General features: G+C 36.3%; 1 protein-coding gene across 4 annotated transcripts in view; it reads left to right on the forward strand.

Annotated features, from left to right (window-relative positions):
• Nucleotides 1–19,798, forward strand: part of RALGAPA1 (Ral GTPase activating protein, alpha subunit 1 (catalytic)) — a 261,272-nt gene that overhangs the window by 48,859 nt on the left and 192,615 nt on the right. For all 4 annotated transcript variants that reach the window (XM_006835341.1, XM_006835339.1, XM_006835340.1 and 1 more), the window contains exons 9-13: nucleotides 4,348–4,556; nucleotides 6,276–6,515; nucleotides 11,925–12,122; nucleotides 16,437–16,574; nucleotides 17,758–17,906. In XM_006835341.1, coding sequence (XP_006835404.1) covers nucleotides 4,348–4,556; nucleotides 6,276–6,515; nucleotides 11,925–12,122; nucleotides 16,437–16,574; nucleotides 17,758–17,906 — 934 coding nt within the window. The remainder of the gene's footprint in view (nucleotides 1–4,347; nucleotides 4,557–6,275; nucleotides 6,516–11,924; nucleotides 12,123–16,436; nucleotides 16,575–17,757; nucleotides 17,907–19,798) is intronic.

The raw sequence follows: 19,798 nt of genomic DNA on the forward strand, positions 1-19,798 counted from the left end.
CAAATTCCCCCAGCTGTGAGCCTTCCAACCTTCTAAATATTCCTTTATATGTGATTCAGAGTTCTGGGACCATCCCCTGAGCCTGCTTGGTCGGTTATTCTGTGTTGTTGTTGGTGGAGCTCCTTTACTGCACTTTCACCCGATCCGCCATCTTGTTTGTTCCTATTCGAAATTTTCATTGTGATGGAAGACTTTTTCTCTGAGTTTTAAATTTTATTATTTTTTTCTTTTTTATTATGATATAAATATGCAAAACAAAACCTTCACCAATTTAACAGTTTCCACCTGAGCAATTCAGTAACATAGATTATATTTGTCATTTTGTGCAACCTTAAACCCACTGCCATTGAGTCACTTCTGGCGCATAGTGACTCTATATGGGTTTTGGTGGTGTTGGTGGTGAAACCACAGGGTTTCCAAGGCTATAAATCTTTACAGGAGCAGAAAGCCTTATCTTTCTCCCGCAGAGTAGCAAGTAGTTTCGAAATGCTAACCTTGAGGTTAGCATCCCAATTCGTAACCACTATGCTACCAGAACTCCTTAGAGACTATGCATGTTTACAGGAACAAAAATCTCATCTTTTTCTCACAGAGTAACTGTTGGGTTTGCCTGCTTACCTTGTAGTTAGTAGTCCAATCTTAATACTACCGTGCAACCAGGGTACTTTTATCCTTGTTGTTGTTGTTATTGTAATGTGTCGTGGAGTTGGTTCTGACTCATAGCGAACCTGTACAGGGTTTCCGAGGCTGTAAATCTTTACGGGAGCAGAAAGCCTCATCTTTCTCCCCTGGAACAGCTGGTAGTTTCGAACTGCTGACCCTAAGGTTCACAGCCCGATTTGTAACCACTACTAGCCTTTCCAAAATTCTCTTATCACCATAACATAAACACAGTGTCACTTAAGTAAAACCTCTCTTTTCCTTCTCTCTCACCTTGGTAACCACTCACTGACAGTGTTTGGTTTGTCTAGGTGATTTGCTTATTTTATGTAAGAGAGATCATACAGTATTTGTCTTGTTGTGACTGACTTTCACTCAGGAAATATTCTAGGTTCCTCCATGTTATAGTATGCATCAAGACTTCATGTCTGAGTAATATGCCAATCATCAAAGCCAGTGATGAAGAAATTAAATAATTCTACAGCTTCTTCAGTCTGAAATTGATTAAACATGCAGTCAAGATGGATTGATGATTACTGATGGTTGGAATGTGAAAGTTGGAGAGTAGGGATTGGTAGTTGGAAAATATGGTCTTAGTGATAGAAATGGCGCTGGCGATCACATGATAATATTTTGCAAGACCAATCAACTTCATTGCAGATACCTTTTTCCCCTAAAAACATAAACGGTAACTGCACATGGAACTCTCCAAATTGATTACACAGTAATCAAGATTATATCTGTGGGAAAAGACAGTGGAGAAGCTCAATATCATAAGCCTAGACAAGCCCAAGGGTTAAATGTGGAACAGACCATGAATTGCTCATAGGCAAGTTAGGGTAAAACTGAAGAAAATTAAAACACATCCACAAGAGTCAAAATGCAAACTGATGCATATCCCACCTTAAAAGAGACCATCTCAAGAACAGATTTGATATACTAAACAATAGTGACCAAAGACCAGAAGCATTTTGTTATGATATCAAGAACATCGTACATGAAGAAAGCAAAAAGTCATTAAAAAGAAAGAAAAGACCAAACTGGATGTCAGAAGAGACTCTGAAACTTGCTTTTGAATGTATAGTAGCTAACATGAATGGAAGAAATAAAAGGCGAACAGAAAATTTCAAAGGACAGCTCAAGAAGACAAAGTATTATAATGAAATGTACAGACCTGGTGTCAGAAAACCAAAAGGGAAGAATCGAATTTTGCATTTCTCAAGTTGGAAGGACTAAAGAAAAAATTTCAAGCCTTGACTTGCAATATTGAAGGATTCAGTGGGTAATAATTGAATGATGAGGAAGCATCAAAAGAAGATGGAAGGGATACACAAAAAGAAATTGTACCAAAAAGAATTGATTGATGTTCAGCCATTTAAGGGAGGGTGGTATATGATCAAGAACCATGACATGGAAGAAAGAAGTCCAAGCTGCACTGAAGGCAATAGCTGAAAACAAGACTTCAGGAATTGCCAGAATACCAGTGGAAAAGTTTCAAGAAATTTGGAGATTTGGAAGGCAGCTACCTGGCCAGTTGATTGGAAGAGATCCATATTTGTGCCCATTCCAAACAAAGGTGACCCAATGGACTATGGAAACCATTGAATAATATCATTAATATCACGTGCAAATAAAATTTTGCTGAAGATAATTCAAAAACAGTTGCAGTAGTTCGTTGACAGGGAGCTACCAGAAATTTAAGCCATACTCAGAAGAGGACGTGGAATGAGTGATATGATTGCTGACATCAGAAGGATGTTGGCTGAAATGTGAGCATATCAGAAAGGTGTTTGCTTGTGCTTTATTGAGTATGCAAAGGCATTTGACTCTGTGGATCATAACTATAGAGATAACATTGTGAAGAATGGCTATTCCAGAACACTGAATTGTGCTCGTCAGGAACCTATACATAGACCCAGAGATATTTGTTTGAACAGAACAAGGGGCTACTGTTGTTGTTGTTGCTTTGTGCCATGGAGTCGGTTCCGACTCATAGCAACCCTGCATAGGGTTTCTGAGGCTGTAAATCTTTATGGGAACAGAAAGCCTCATCTTTCTCCCACGGAATGGCTGGTAGTTTCGAACTGCTGCTGACCGTGAGATTAGCAGCCCGATTCGTAACCACTACACTACCAGAGCTGCTTAAAAGGGATACTGGATGGTTTAAAATCAGGAAAGATGTTCATCAGGGTTGTAGCCTTCCACCAAATTTACTGAACCTGTATGCTGAGCAAATAATCCTAGAAGTTGGAATTCAGCATCAGAATTGGAGGAAGGGGTGATCAGCAACCTGTGCTATGCAGATGACACACATATTTCTTGCTGAAAGTGAAGATCAAATGAAGATCAAAGCCTTCAATTTGGATTGCAACTTCAGTATGGATTACAACACAATGTACAGAAAACAAACATCTTTACAACTAGATACAAATAGGTAACATCATGATGAATGAAGAAAATATTGAAGTGGTCAAGGATTTCATTGTACTTGGATTAACAATTAATGCTCATCCAAGCAGAAGTCAAGAAATCAGAGGACACATTGCATTAGGAAATCTGTTAAAAACAGACAACTTAAAAGTGACATCTTAAAGGATGTCATTTTGAGGACTTAAGTATGCCTGGCCCAAGCCATGGTGTTTTCAGTCACCTCATATGCATGCGAAAGTTGGACAGTGAATAAGGAAGACCACAGAAAAATTGCTGCACTTGAATTGTAGTGTTGGAGGAGAATATTGAAAGTACTGTGGACTGCCAAAAGAACAAACAGATCTGTGTTGGAAGAAGTACAGCCAGAGTGCTCCTTGGAGGCCAGGATGGCCCACTAGCAACTCCTTGGGTCACTGTGAATCAGAACTGACGGGACACTTAACAACAACAGCAACAATAATGATTGCATTTACTAGCAGTCTTACTCAAGTTCTGCATGAATAATTACATTGTTGTATACTGATCATGTCTTAGTGTTTAGTGGCTACACCAAGATGTCTTGAACCTGGAAGTTCAAACTTTAAGGACAAATCCTGTGCTAGAAGCAGACCTTTGCCATATAGAGAAGACATTGGTAGTCTTTACATGGAAACATCCATTTTTCAGGAAAATGTTCTTTCTTATTTTAAGCTCTGACAAGTTTAGGCAACTATTAGACATAGACAAAACCATTAGGACTATTAGAAATGGCTTGAATCAGTCAGTAACACACCACTGGGAACAATAAAAGGAGCCTTTGAAAAGTTTGTGAAATATGGACTTGAAAGGTAATTGGAATTTTTAATGAAGTTTTTGAAACCCCCATGTATTCTAAAAATATTTTTGCTTTGGCAATCAGAAAAATTCTAATACTCTTACTTTCCTTCAAAATATGTGTCTCATTGTTAGGGTACTTGATGGTCATGCTCATTAATTTTAAATGGCTCTGGAAACATCTCTGCATTTAGATAGAATTCATTGAAACTTTTGCTATTTTACAAAAAGATATGTCTTCATATATGAGCCTAGTATATATATGATTCATTCTTCTGGATTCTTTGTAAACATCAAGTTAATTATTTTTTAAATGTCGTTTTTTTCCCTAGAGTAACTTCTATACCAGAGCATCATCGCAGTATTTTCTCAAATGTTTAAAAATACAGGTTATCCTACATATTTCCTTTCTGTTTTGATTTGTTTTCCTTTTATTTTGAATAGATATCCCACAGATGAGACCAAAGCCACATTATGTAATGGTAAAGAAGGATGCTGAAACCAATGAAGCAATCTATTGTACAAAGGAGCCTTTTATTAAGGCTCGTGTTATTGTCATTCGTTGGCTGGTTTCTTTCTGGCTTGAGCCAAAACCACATATAGGACCTCATATTCCTGGGATGGAAGGTGAAGTCTTACCAAAGAATATTCAGGTAATATAAACCTAAGCCATGCTTATTAAAGTTAGAAATGGTTTTGAAGTTTTGTCCATTGATTTCAACTGCTTTGGGTGTAGAGCACATTTAAAGCAAATAAAAATTTAAAACATTAAACTTACTATATATAGAAGAGAATTTCAATTTTAAACCATTTTCAGCTTCTCATATATTCCTATATTGTATTTTATTATACAGTATTAAAAGTATTCTAAATTGCACAAATTTTATAAATGGAAATATCTTACAATCAAATGGTTCTAGCACCTCATAGCCCTTTAATATTTTCTAGGTGTTCACAGAATGCAATTGAAAAATCCTGTCTCTTTTATTGGAGAAACGGGACTTGTCTATATTATAGTATGTTATTAATATCTTTACTGTTCCATTGCTCAGATTTCCTCATTTAAGTTTTAGAATATTATATGGTATACATTTTTTGTATGCCTTCTTAAAACTTTCAAAAATGAGGTGGATGTTTATTTAGTTCATTAGAGATCAGAGAGTTTGACTTTTATTCTCCTTAGTCATCCAGTTTTCTGTAGAAAGCTGTATGTCATGTTTTCTCCAAAAACCTTAGTCCAGCTTCTCTATAATGAGTTATAAAATACAGAAACCCTCAAGAAGAGCTGTTTTTCTAGTACCAGAATTCAGTAGACTTAAAATCATAGACTGTTTGTCCAGGAAAGCATATATGATCACTTACTTAAAACCTTTCATTTCCTAGATGATAAAACTAAGACTAAAATTGAATAACTTTCAAGAAAATTATTTACATACCACAGTGTTATGCTCTCCTATCAAACCTTGGTGGGGATTTGTCACCACTGTAAGACTTACTGTCTCCCTAGAATTCGGCTTGATCTTAGTCTTGGTGATAATTCTGTTAAATTATTAGGATATAAAATTTTCAAGCTTTCTAATATATTCATTTAGCTTCACTTCTCCTACATCTGCCATAATTTTGTTCTGTTTGTTTTTATGTTTAAAAAGTTTTTGTGTAATTTTGTTTCTAAGGTAAAACAGAGATGGTTTTTAACTTTAAGACTTTATATTAGGTAACTGGAGTCCTGGGGAGGGCTGTATGGGTTAATGCACTAGACTGCAAAGTTGGTTTGAACCATGAGGTCGGCAGTTCAAGCTCACCAGCTGCTCCTTGGAAACCCTGTACAGATTCACTATGGGTCTGAACTGACTCAACGGCACTTAACAACAACAGCAATTAGGTAACTAGACCAATGTCAAGTTTTTGGAGAGCTGAGATGTCTCCATTTGCATTATTCTTCTGTTAGCTTTAATTCGGTAACTTGTTTGTTTTCCAGATGTGTTGTTGTTAAGTACCATTGAGTCAATTCTGACTCATAGCCACCCTATATAGCGATTCCAAGGAGCGGCTGCTGGGTTTGAACTGTCAACTTTTTGATTAGTAGTCCAGTGCTTATCCAACAGTGCCATACCAGGACTCTAAATGTACTGAGGAAAAAAAAAATTACTGATCATGTAGATTAGTTTCCTTATGTTTTGTGGGACCTTTATATTACTCAGATTTTGAGTTATTTGCATTGTCATCTAATATTTAGAATGGATTCTAAATATAACTCTGCCTGAGTTTTAAACAATTATTTGTGTAATGCTTTGGCTTCTATAATGATTGCTATTAAATGATAAAACATCCTGTTAAATAATAAAGATATTTTTACTTCTTAAAAATTTTAGAGAGCAGCTGCTAGTTTGGCATCTCGAGAAGAAAACAAAAATGATAATACTGATAAAGCAGACAGAAGCACAGAGGCAGAACAATCTCATTCCAACACAAGCACTCTCACAGAGCGAGAACCTAGCTCCTCTAGTCTCTGCAGTATTGATGAAGAACATCTCACAGACATTGAAATTGTTCGGAGAGTTTTTTCTTGTAAAAGAAGTAATGTAAACTTTGTCACAGAGATATTTCGTCAGGTAAAATACTCTTGAGTATGTTAAATGTGTGATAAAGGCTATACTAACTTTTGGGTATTTAAATTTTATTAATTCTTTATGGAGATGTTTTAAAAGTTCATATTTCTTTAACTGACTATATTTAATGTTATAATATTCTCATATACTTTAGCATTTTTGGTTTGATGAGTTTAATAAGTTTTTTCCTACCCCCTCACATTTGTATTATTAGAATAATTTTTTCTTTAATTGTGAAAGTTTGTACACGTACCAATTAGTGATATAGATTATATTCTTAGAGTTGTTCAACTATTTTCAACTTCCTTTTGTAAATTCCTTCCATATTAAGATAAATTCACTGCCCCCTAAGTTTATTTTCAATTGCTGTTGTCAGTTTGATAAATAGAGATGTTGTCATTAAGTGCCATCAAGTTAGTTCTGACCCATAACGACCCTGTATAAGGTTTCCAAGAAGCAGCTGGTGGGTTTGAACATCTGACCTTGCAGTTCAAACTCATCTTACGGTCAGCGTCACACCAGGCCTCTACCATAGAGATAGTTCTTTAAAAAAACATAATGTTCAAGGCAGACCTTTTTTTTATTAGTGGTACACTGCTGTGGATCAGCATTGACTGCGAACCACAAGATCGGTAGTTAAGACCCGCCAGCTGTGCCTCAGAAACCCTATTCGAGGTCATTGTAAGTTAGAACTGACTCTGTGGCACTTAACAACAACTTTAACATTGTTTTGTCTTAAGAGTATTTAAGAGAATATTTTTGGTTTAAGGTTTAAAGATATCTCCAGACACTGATTTCAGAGGTTCATCCAACCTTCATGATTCCTGGAAATCTAAAGTTTATGAGAATTTTTAAATCTGTTCTGCGTATTCCCCCTTTTGATCAGGATTCTTCTATAGACTTTTTTTTTTTTTTCCTTCTCATTTACATATTTTCAAGATACAAACTCATTTTTATCTGTTATGTATGAAGGAAGACTGGCATGCCTGTTAAAGCACTAAATGATGTAGAGGAAGTGGTTTTTTTCAAGGTCACACTGATAGTACATAAACAGTGAAGCTGGAATGGGTGCTCAGAACTAAAACATACAATGGGCCTTTACTACATTAAATCGACATGAGAACTTAATGTCCTTGATACTTAACTTTGTTTCACAATGTTAGAACATAGGTTGTGCTGGCTGAACTAAATGGAGTATGGCTGAGTGTTGTACTGATCAATATGCAGGTTAAGTCAACGATGCTGAGTGGAGAATGGAAGCAGTCAATACAAGTGATATCAGGGGTTTAGTCACATTGGAGGAATTTGCTGCAGGAAGGATGCAATACTTCTTAGGAGTTGGTCTGAGGTCCTACAATCAGTAAGGTCATTGTACGTTGGTGATACTGGACACTTGTAGGAATCTCTGTATGAAACTAAATATACTGTCTTCTTGAAGGGAATCATCCATTGTAAAAAAAGGTGTTTTGTTGTCCTTGGTATATCTTCTATAGACCCTTAGATCAAAATGCTCAGTATTGGTATCTGGTCAAATCAGGTATCACAGCAATGAAGGCAGTTGTTTGTGGAGTTCGTATCTTCCTTCTGTTTCTGAGGCACCTTCTTTCTCTGTTGCTTCAGGTGAATAAAGACCAATAGTTGTGCCTTGGACAATTGCCTGCAAGCTTTTATGACCCTTGCTACTACGCAGGGGCCTAGGAGGTAGAACAAGCACTAAACATGTTTTTAGGCCAGTTGTACAGTTATAAAGTGTAAATTCTTATGTCATTGGAAATTATAAAATTCTTCATGTTTAGTAGAACGGACATAAGTGCACTGGGGTGTCCTATGAAACCATGACCCTAAATCTACACACAAGAAACCAAATTCCATGAAGATTTTGGTTATACATAACCAGCCTCAGCACCTACTCTTCTTTTTTTTTTTTTTGGTTGTTGTGAATGTGTGTCTATCACACAACTTTAGCAAGTTTAACACTTTGAAATTTTTCTTTCATCATTTGATTATTTAATTATAATAACTATTTTGTCTTCTGTGCTGTGACCAATACAAGTTGGTTAAAGAATGTGAGAAGCCTTTCTGATTTCATTTCTTTTATCCTCTTTTCAAAAATAGTGTTGCCTTCTAAGGCAGTTTGGTTAAAACAGATTTTACTTGAGAGGAAAAAAAGGACAGAGAAAGAGAGGGGAAAAACACAAAACAAAACAATTTTGCGTCAAGCTAGCTAGGAATTAATTTTTAAATGCACATTCTCAAATATATAGAGGTGCTATGAAAAAATAAAATTTATGAAAATTAATCAGTGGCTCTTAATAGCAAAGGTACTTAACTTTTGCAGGCAAACATCATTGAGGTTTGTAGCTGAAGGAGGTCACTCAATTCTCATAGCAAGTAAGTAGTAGATCTGGGACAAAACTACTATATCCTATTTCCCATGTCAGTGTTTTGTTTTGTTTTTTTCTGTGCACACTGCCTTTACTTGTCAGGGTTTCTCTAGACAAAGCAAATGCTCTTCATCTCTGATAGATGCTTTTTAGTGTGTATATCAAAGAATGAGGCAGTAATTAAAGTGGTCAGCCTACATTCAGACAAAAACTTGATTTCACAATTTGTGTAGCTTTGGCAGTGGTTATAGTTGTCAGGTTTCAGGTTTGCTTGGATGGACTATGTGACGCGGGAAAGGAACTGTGGTTGCATAGTGATTATGCATCGAGCTGCTAATCTCAAAAGTCAGCAGTTAGAAACTACCAGCTGTTTCATGGGAGAAAGACCTATCCCTCTCTCCTTTCATCAGTCCCACCCAGACAGATTGGATACTACTGAGTGGAGAGTCTACCTTCCTCCACGCTAAGGTAGCTAAGAATCCAGTTCACTAGGTAATTAAATAAAAGGATTAATGGATAACATGAGATACCCCTGTTGATATCACACAGTAACTTTATCATTATCTCAGGAAAGCTGATATTTTTACTAATTTCACTAAGAGAAAATAAGATCATTTGGTCCATGATTCTTATTAAATACACCTATAATGCCGTGAAGGAGCTCTGGTAGCGTAGTGGTTACGAATCAGGCTGTAAACCGCAAGGTCAGCAGTTCTAAAGTACTAGCTGTTCCGTGGGAGAAAGATGAAGCTTTCTGCTCCTGTGAAGATTTACAGCCTTGGAAACCCTGTACAGGGTCGCTATGAGTCGGAACCGGCTTCACGGCACATAACTACCACCACCACCATAATGCAGTGAGGACTTCTGATGTGGTTTTTTTCTGTGTGTGTGTGTGTGTGTGTGTGTGAATTTTAATGATAAAAATGGCAAAGGGATAAAAACCTGATATTTCACTTATATTGCATAACAAGCTAACCAAACTGGACAGGGAGGATATATTATAAAACAAATAATCTTACTTATTGTTTCTATAACTTTTCTTTCAATTAAGATTTGTCTTTGAAATAGGGCTGAGGTATAGTACTCTGGCAAAAAAAAAAAAAAAAAAAGGCTTACAAGAATAGTGCCAAAGTAACAGATACCCAGAACTTAGACTGCCGTATTAGAAAATGTCATATAGTAACCATTTATCAGATTAAAGCAGTAGGAGAAAGTTACTTCTAAATCAATAATTTTAGTGGTATTTGTCAACTTCACCATGGTAACTTTGCAACATCATTCTACATATGAAGTAGTAACATTCATGTAAAAAAGGAAAGGGGGAATGGAGGATGTCAGTTAGTTCATTCCAATAAATTATCTCTCCAGGTCTTATAAACATGCATCTCAGCACAAAATTGAGAAATAATACCTGAGACTAGAGAGACTTGTTTTTTTAAGTTATGAAGAAATTAGAATGGGAAATACAAGAAGGTAGAACCAATGGGGTTGAAAAAGCTCATCACCACTGAAAATCTGTATTAAAAAAAAATAATAATAAAAATAGAAACAAAACTCTACTAGTACAAACTAGCCTGAGTAATTTGATGGACAGAGTGATTGCGTCAGCTGTCTCTGTACTTCCATAAAAGGATTTTCTTCATCGTTAAGGTAGCACATGAATGTAAGCTCTACAAGGACAGGTACTCTATTTTCATAGGACCCAAAGTTCCTGTATATCATATAAATAAAAAATATTTTTACTTTGATAACTGAATGAATATCTGGGGATTTCATGTAATCCAATCACAAGGTTCAAGGTTCAGCAGTTCAAACCCACCAGCTGCTCCTTGGAAACCCTATACAAGGCCCTATTAGTCCGAACTGACTCAGTGGCACTTAACAACAACAACAGCAGCAACACAATGCATTGGTGTGCTAACCACAAGACTGGTGGTTTGAGCCCACTTCACTAGAGAAAGATGATACTTTCCATTCTCAAAGATTGACAGTCTCAGAAACCCTATCCAAGGTGGCCTTGAGTCAAAAACGACGTGATGGCATTTAACAACAACGACACTGATGAATCTAGGCCAGAAAGTATCGTCAGGGTTATGTAAAGGTTTTGTGAGTTTTAAATTAATGGTGGTGGTGGTGGTAGTATGCAGTAGCATCAGTTCTGACCCATAGCAACCCTGTATAGGGTTTCCGAGGCTGTAAATCTTTATGGGAGCAAAAAGCCTCATCTTTCTCCCGTGAAACAGTTGGTAGTTTCGAACTGCTGACCGTGAGATTAGAAGCCTGTACAGTGAAAATGTTTACAATATATAACCACGTAAACATGCATAGGGAAAGGGCTTTGGAAGTGACATTAAGAGTGTCTTTATAGTATTCTTTTTGCATGCCTGGATTGCATTAAAACATTTTTCCTATGAGGATAGTATTTTTGTGATTAGGAAAATACTCACTTTTTCTAATTAAGGTAAACCAGAAGGTACTGAAGGGAAAAATAGCTATAAGATACTCCTTTGAATATTTTAGTGATTTTACTTTATTATTTAAGTTAAATAATTTTATTATATGTAAAATAAACTGTGAAAGCGTTAACCTTTATTTTTTCCAGTTGTCCTGTTACATCTAATTTTTATTAGTTCTTAGAGTTTAGGTCTAATTTTTGTTTTAAAAAGTAAAATCTTTTTATTCAATTTTACTTTATTAGCAGTAATTCTTAAATCAGTAATAATGGAAGTTATTAAATTTGATTTATTATGAAAACTTGTTTTTACATTGAGCTTTGTCTGGGCACAACTATTTTATGACACAGAATATTGCATCGTGAGATTGCTGAAACAAGTCTTTGCCCTTTCCATTTAAAAGTCATTCTGGCTTCTAAAAGCATTTATCTCTCAATGCATTTATAAATTATTTAGCTACAAGAAGCTTTTTAGACAGTCATTTGTATTTCCTGTTTTATAATGGTAGACGTGTGTACAAGAAGTTTGTGACAGTGAAATAAGTATCTTTATTCTCTCCCTCTCTTTTCCACTAGGCATTTTTATTGCCAATTTGTGAAGCAGCAGCTATGAGAAAAGTGGTAAAAGTTTATCAAGAATGGATCCAACAAGAAGAAAAACCTTTGTTCATGCAAGAACCTGAAGAAATTGTGATCTCATCTTCAGACTTACCTTGCATTGAGAATGTCATAGACCATGATATTTCAGTGGAAGAAGGAGAAAAAAGAGAAGAGGTACAATTTATTATAGGTTTAAATAGATTAGATTTTCACAAATACAATGGCATGTTAACACAAGTACTCTTACTAAATAGGAAGGTAAAGATTATTTCAGTATATTTTGAAATATATATTTCCTAACCCAAAGTTTTTTGATGCCACAGGTACGAAATATATATTATCAAGCTCTTTTGCTATTCTTTAAGTGACTGTCTAGATTGAAATTAGTAGATGGGAGTCCTGGTGTGATGCTGTATGCTTAACACTGAACTGCTAACTCTAAGGCTAGCAGTTTAAACCCACCATCTACTCTTCAGAATCCAAACCCTATACGGAGTCAGAACTGACTTGACAGCACAGATAACAACAACAATATTAAAGGTGTAATTGACTTGATGACACAAATAACAACAATATTTTAAGAGTAATATTTAAAGCAGTGTGATTCTACATCAAATGGATATAGTAGTATATTTTTCTTGGAGTGGTTACAAAGTACAGTTGTTCTTTCCCTGGAAGTATTGCCTATATTATTTCATGCATGGGTACCCATCACAAACCAGAATATTCTGAATTTGTTGGAATTTTTTGCACTAGAGTGGGTTGTAGGATCAGAAAATTCCTGATCTGGTAAAATAAGATAATGTGAATAATTTGTTCATTTTCCCCCAAATTAAAACCTTCTGTTTTATCTTGAAATAAACTTGACTTCCTTGTCATATGGTATTCTGTAACCAGTATATGTTGTTGTTGTTGTTAAGTGCTGTCGAGTTAGTTCCGACCCATAGCAATCCTGTAGAGGGTTTCCAGGGAGGAACTGGTGAGCTTGAACCACCAACCTTGTAGTTCACACCGACTTCACAGTCTAGCGCATTAACCCACAGTGCCACGCCAGGACTCCTGTATATAGTAGCTGGTATTGGCTCTTGCATAATTGGTGGGTTTGTAGAGGGTATGCCTGTGACTTGGCTACGTGGCTGCAGTTGCTGTCGCCTTTTGTGTGATGCAAGAAGGAAAACAAACAAAAAAGAACAACTCACATAGCAATAAATGAAAGTCCATGGCTTTTGCTCTGCCAGTTAACAGTGTGCTGTACCACCTGCTGGCCTTTTGCCTTCATGGCCACATGAGAAAGTTCAAAATGGTCATGCTGAGTCTGGTGGACTCATAGTCTGTAGGAAAAAGTAGAACTGTTCCATAGGCGTTCTGAGGCTGTAAATCTTTAGGAAAGCAGACTGCCTCTCTTGCAAAGTGAGTGGTGGGTTTGAACTGCCAACCTTTTGGTTAGCCGTCTGATGCTTAATCCACAGCATCCCCAGGGGTCCTAGATATTAACATGTTGTTATTACTGTGCAGGGTCATCGAGTCAGTTCTGACTCATAGCAACCCTGTATAGGTTTCCAAAGGAGGGCTGGTGGATTTGAACTGCCAACCTTACCATTAGCAGTCCAGTGCTTATCCTACAGTGCTACACCAGGATTCCGGATATTGACATCTTTTGTTATTGTTAAGTTTTGTTGAGTCGGTTCTGACTTCCATTGTTGTTGCTGTTGTTATGTGCTGTGGAGTCGGTTCCGACTCATAGCGACCCTGTACAGGGTTTCCGAGGCTGTAAATCTTTATAGGAGCAGAAAGCCTCATCTTTCTCCCGTGGAACATCTGGTAATTTCGAACTGCTGACCTTGCAGTTTGCAGCCCGATTCATAACCACTACGCTACCAGAGCTCCTTATAGCAACCTTATATAGGACTTCTGAGGAGCAGCTGATGTGTTTGAACTTCCAGCCATGTGGTTTGAAGTACAGTGGTGATCTTACAGTGCCATACTAGGAGTTCAGATACTGACATAAGTGTTACTGAATCTAGATAGGAGTCATTTGGTAATGTTTATTCATCCTGGTAACTAACCTCATGAATGCAGTTTACTCATGATTTTAATATATAATTAGAATGGTCACATTCTTCAGGGATTCATGAGTAATCAGAAGATTCCTGGACTGCACAAATGGCATGTGCTCCACTACTAAAGTAGTGCTATAGAGTAAGCGCTGAATTGCTAACCACAAGGTCGATGGTTGAAACCCACCAGCTGCTCCTGGGGAATACTATATAGGGTCGCTGTGAGTTGGAACTGACTCAATGGCACACTACAACAACAAAAACTAACCTAATGGTTGGTGGTGCAAACCCACCTGATGGTACTGCATAAGAAAGTCTTGGAAATAGGTTTCTGTAAAGATTATATTCTGATCCCTCTGGAACAATTCTACTCTGTAACACATGGGGTCTCTGTGAGTCAGAATTGACTTGACAGCAATTGGTTTGGTGTTTTTTTTATATATATATACCAGGGGGCTTTAAGATGTTAATGGAATATATACTTACACAGATGTGTGTGTATGTGTATGATATGTACATACATACATGCATATATAAATAAATAACTATATACCTATTACTAAGAAGGGGAAAAAGGTAAGAAGTATGATTGAGATGATTAAAGTTAACCATATAAATTATAAAATAAAATCATAAAATGTATAGGTGTATTCCTGGTGTGGTGCTGTAGGTTAATGTGCTGGATTGCAAAATTGGTTTGTACTTCAATGTTGGTGATTCAGGCTCACTAGCCACTCCTTGGAAACCCTATACGCAGTCGCTGTGGGTTGGAACTGACTCAGTGGCACTTAACAATAACAACATTCTACACCAATGTAAAGATTGTGTTATGCTAGAAAAGGAAAATTAATCAGTGCAATTTTTTCAAGTCTCTTAGTCTTGCTACATCTATATGTATTGAGCTGACCCTGCATCATTTATTCTCCTTAAGTAAAATTGGTACATATATAATCTACCTACATAATTAAAACAACAATGTCCTAACTTTACTATAAAAGAGAATAAAAGGAAAAAATATGATAAAACTATATGTATTTTAATATGTAAATATTTAGGCATAACAACCCTGGCAGACTACCATGTTCTCCACACACACATGCAAAACAAAAGACAAAAGAGGAATCAGTTGGAATATATCAAACCAAACCAACAGGTGTCTAGTTGATTCCAACTTGTAGTGACTGTATGTGCCAAATAACTCTTTACAGGAGTAATCAGCCTTATCTTCCTCAAAATAGCTGGTGGGTTCAAGCTATCAACCTTTCAGTTAGTAGTTCAATACTTAACCCATTGCACCATCAGAGTCCCTTATTGTGAAAATAGCAACATCACATTCATCAGTTATATGTGTGTTGCATTGATTTCTCAAATAATGAAACTAATATTGCCATTAGAGATGTGGTTTTCATTTTCAAAATGCTACAACTCTTGTTAATGTCTTGAACCCAAAACCAAAGGCATATCTTTTATTAATTTATTTTTATAAGTATAGATCAAAATCATAAGATTTGGTGTGCGTAGAGAAAATGGAGGTATCCGCTCAGATAATTAAATGGGTTTTTTAGTCACATTGAATCTGTAAGAGTTTTGAAATACATGTAGCATGCAGCAGTATCATATACCTGGCCCATTCTATTAAATCCTAGCGGTATCTCTCAATACTTATGACAACGAAACACCCCCACAAATTAAAAAGTATCATCTACAATGTGGTAATGCCCACCTTTAGGAGTACTAGAGTTGGAGGCATGAGCATAAAAAGACATCATTTCTACCTTTACATAACTTATGATTTAACAAGAAGACAAACATACAAAGTGAGCATTATTATCCTAGAGCTTGAAAGAAAGAATACCTAACTCAAAGTGGGATGATCGAAGACTTCATGGAGGAGGTAATATAATATGAATAGTAGGTAAACAAATGGGAACAGGGACATGCAGTGGGAATAGCAGTTACAAAGGTATGAGTTGTTGTTAAGTGCCATTGAGTTGGTTCTGACCCACAGAGATCCATGTAGGGTTTCTAAGGAGCATCTGGTAAGTTTAAACCACCTACCTTGCGCTTCAAACCATCCTTACATTCCAGTGCATTATCCCATAGCACTACATCAGAACTCCTATTTCCTACTAATAATGATCCTGTATAGGGTTTCTGAGGAGCAACTGGTGGGTTTGAACTGCTGACCTGTGGGTCATGGTCCAGTGCTGATCCTACAGCGCCACACCAGGAGTCTACTATTATTTTATTGTTGTTTGTTGGCAAGTACCGTTGAGTAGGTTCCGACCCATAGCAACCCTGTATAGGGTTTCCGAGGAGCAGCTGGTGAGCTTGAACTGCCAATGTTACAGTTCAAATGACTTTGCAGTCTGATGTATTAACCCACAGCGCCACATTAGTAATATATTCAATACTTGATATTTTGTTTCAGGAAAATGGGACCATTACTGCTGATAATGCTCGAAATTCCAGCTGGGCAAAAAATTCTTCCTACCAAGATGTTCTTCATAATGCCTCTGAAGAAGCCACAGAACAAAATATACATGCTGGTACCCAGGCAGTCTTGCAGGTGGATCACTTTATGACTTTTTTTTTTTTTAATTGAAATATTGTTAATAAGTAGTTTAGTATTTTCAAAGTCTAATATGTATGAGAGCAAGATATTGCTACTTGGGCTCCAGTTAGTATATATTTGGTTTTATTCAAAGCAGAGTGTTTTCATACATGTTTCTGTGATCATTGAATGGCTGCAGACAAGTTCTCTCAGTAATGTATTTTGTCTTATCCATTAAGATGTCTGCAGAATAAGGTCCAATCTAAACAGTGGCTTTTGAAGGAATCTGACAGAGACATCAGCTTAGAAGGTTCTGGAGACCTTTTTGAAATTCCGAAAGGGTAATCTTGGTAGATTTTCTCATAGGACCCATGATCATCACAGGGGCATATTAGAAAACAGTTTTAAGAAAATTGAAAACTGCATTGGTGAGAGAAAGACCAGGAAAATTGCATGGAGGAATATTTTTTTCATTGGAACAATGGTGCCTACTTATTCTTCGAGGATGGTGGTGGTGGTGATGTGACTCATAGCAACCCTGTATAGGGTTTCTGAGCCTATAAATATTTATGGGAGCAGAAAGCCCCGTTTTTCTCCCGTGGAACTGCTGGTAGGTTTGAACTACTGACCATGTGATTAGCAGCCTGACTCGTAACAACTATGTTACCAGAGCTCCTTTCTTTGATGGTTGTTGTTGTTGTTATTAAGTGCCGTCGAGTCGGGTCCAACCCATAGTGACCCTGTATAGGGTTTCTGAGGAGCAGCTGGTGAAGTTGAACTGCCGACCTTACAGTTCAAATGGCTTTGCAGTCTGGCGCATTAATCCACAGTGCCACACCAGGAGACAAGGGAAATTTTGTTGGGAAAGATTACCCCATCCACCCTAGAGCCCTGATTTTTTTTTTTTTCCCTTCAAAACTCAAAAGAACGTTTGAAAGGACTACGATTTCAAGGATGCTGTTTTGATGTGGTGTAAATATAAAGGTGCACAGTTCTTCAGGGAAGGGTTAGAAAGATGGAAACACCACTTTTCAGAGTCTGTAAACCTCAATGATGGATATGTTGAGAAAAAAATAGCTTCACATTTTGTGTTTTTGTTTAATAAAGGTTTCTGTGATTCATCGTAATACTTTTAAACCTACCCTTGTATGTCACTGAAATTCCTTAAATAATAATGTGTTTTTTTCCCCCATCTTAGGTGTTTATTATAAACTCTTCAAACATATTTCTTCTTGAACCGGCAAATGAAATAAAAAATCTCTTGGATGAGCACACAGATATGTGTAAACGCATTCTTAACATATACCGGTTTATGGTTGTTCAAGTATCAATGGACAAAAAGACTTGGTAAAAAAAAATGTTATCCTTTTTGTGCTGCTTTTTCTTTTCTTTTTTCTTTTTTATTGTGTTGACAAGTATGGACTCGCCTCCTAGTAAAGATTTCTATTATTGAATGAATACGTATAATATTTTGTATAATAATCATAACTACAACTATCCCCTTTATCTTAAACATCCTCAATCACATTTTTATAAGGCTCCTTTTATTTTTTCAATATTAGGAATATGATGGCTTTATGTGCACTTTCATCCATGAATGAATACATATATACATGAATTAATTAATTTTTGTGCATGGGAGTAAATGAATGGAGAAGCAAATAATTGAGTGAATATATGATTTTCAACTTGGCTCTTAAGGTCACATGTAGTCAGACTATTGCCTACTTTTATAGCTCTTTCTTAAGCCTCAACTCCATGCTGCAGGATGGAGCCCTGCCACCTAAAAATTAATCTTTTATGATCACATCCTGTACTTTTCTTCAGAATGTATTAATTCCTGCTATCTTTTCCTGTTGTAGCCATAATAATCTTTAAATGTCATCTTTCTTTTTCCACATATCATTAGTTAAATTTTTTCTCACTTCCTTTCATTTTAACAAGGGTGAATAAAAAATTATCCACACTCTGGTTACATTAAAACTCCAGTGCACACCCACAGCTAATGACAACATTGAGCCTGCATGTGAAATGATTCTGTTGAAAAGACAAGTAACAGTGGATTATGTATCAAATCATTTGCAAATCAGTCATGGCTCTGTCTATGAAACAGTCCAAGACAGACTTGGGTTTTGAAAAGTTTGTGCAAGATGTGTAATGAAGTAACTCACAGAAGAGCATACACAGAAGCATTTGGACATCTGAAAATAAAATTTGGACTGATACTTGAAGGGAAGGTAAAGTTTCGTTTAAAAAACAAACAAACATCATTACTGGTGAGAACACATGGATCCATCACTACGCAGCTGAGAGTAAACAGGAGAGTATAGAATGAAAGTATTCTCAATTGCTGACCTACAAAAAGTGCAAAAGTAAACTGTCACCTGGAAAATTGATGCTACAGTTTTCTGGGAATCTCAAGGGCCAGTATTGGACCACTATCAGGAAAAAGATTCAACAGTCAGCATCTTCAGTGAAAATGCTCACTGAAGAGCTGAAGCCTAAACTTGACAATGCACATTTCCACACCTCTGCCCACACTGTTGACACTTTGCGAAAACTTGGAATTGAGGTGTTAAAGCATCCTTCCTGTGGCCTGATCTGCTCCAGTGGACTTGCACCTGTTTGGTCCCCTGAAAGCAGCCCTTCAAGGATGAAGATTCACCTCTGATGAATAAATGAAGACATGGTTGGCAGCTCAACCTAAAATATTTTCCAATAAGGGAATAGGAAAGCTTGTTGATAGATGGGCAAATTGTATTGAAAACAAGGAGTTTATGTCGAAAAATTATGTATTTGTATTTTCTAAAAGTTGATTAAAATAAATTCTACATTCAGAGAGTGGATATTTTTTTTATCTTCGTATATTTTTATCTCTTTTGTAGTTAGCATCAAAATTATCTGAATTCCTAAATTATTTTGTAAGTATCTCTTTACCCCTACTCATTAGAGAGGCTCTAGATTGTATACAGTGGTTGTCTTAATTTCATATTTTCTTTATTATTTTTCATAGAATTATATTTTTTATGTTCTGAATATTTTTTAATGGAATTGAGGTGGGATGAGAAAAGAAATTCTTCAGTTTCTGTGAAAATTATAATTGTTCATTATAGAATTCAAACAACAAAGAAAAGTTTAAGAACAAAAGTTATAAGTTGCCCCAAACTTCCCTCACTTAGTAGAGCTAATCAATCATTGTATACTCTTTGGATTACACAAGTACATAGTATTATACCATA

The sequence above is a fragment of the Chrysochloris asiatica genome, unplaced genomic scaffold (assembly GCF_000296735.1).
Source record: "Chrysochloris asiatica unplaced genomic scaffold, ChrAsi1.0 scaffold00017, whole genome shotgun sequence".
Taxonomy (NCBI): Eukaryota; Metazoa; Chordata; class Mammalia; order Afrosoricida; family Chrysochloridae; genus Chrysochloris; species Chrysochloris asiatica.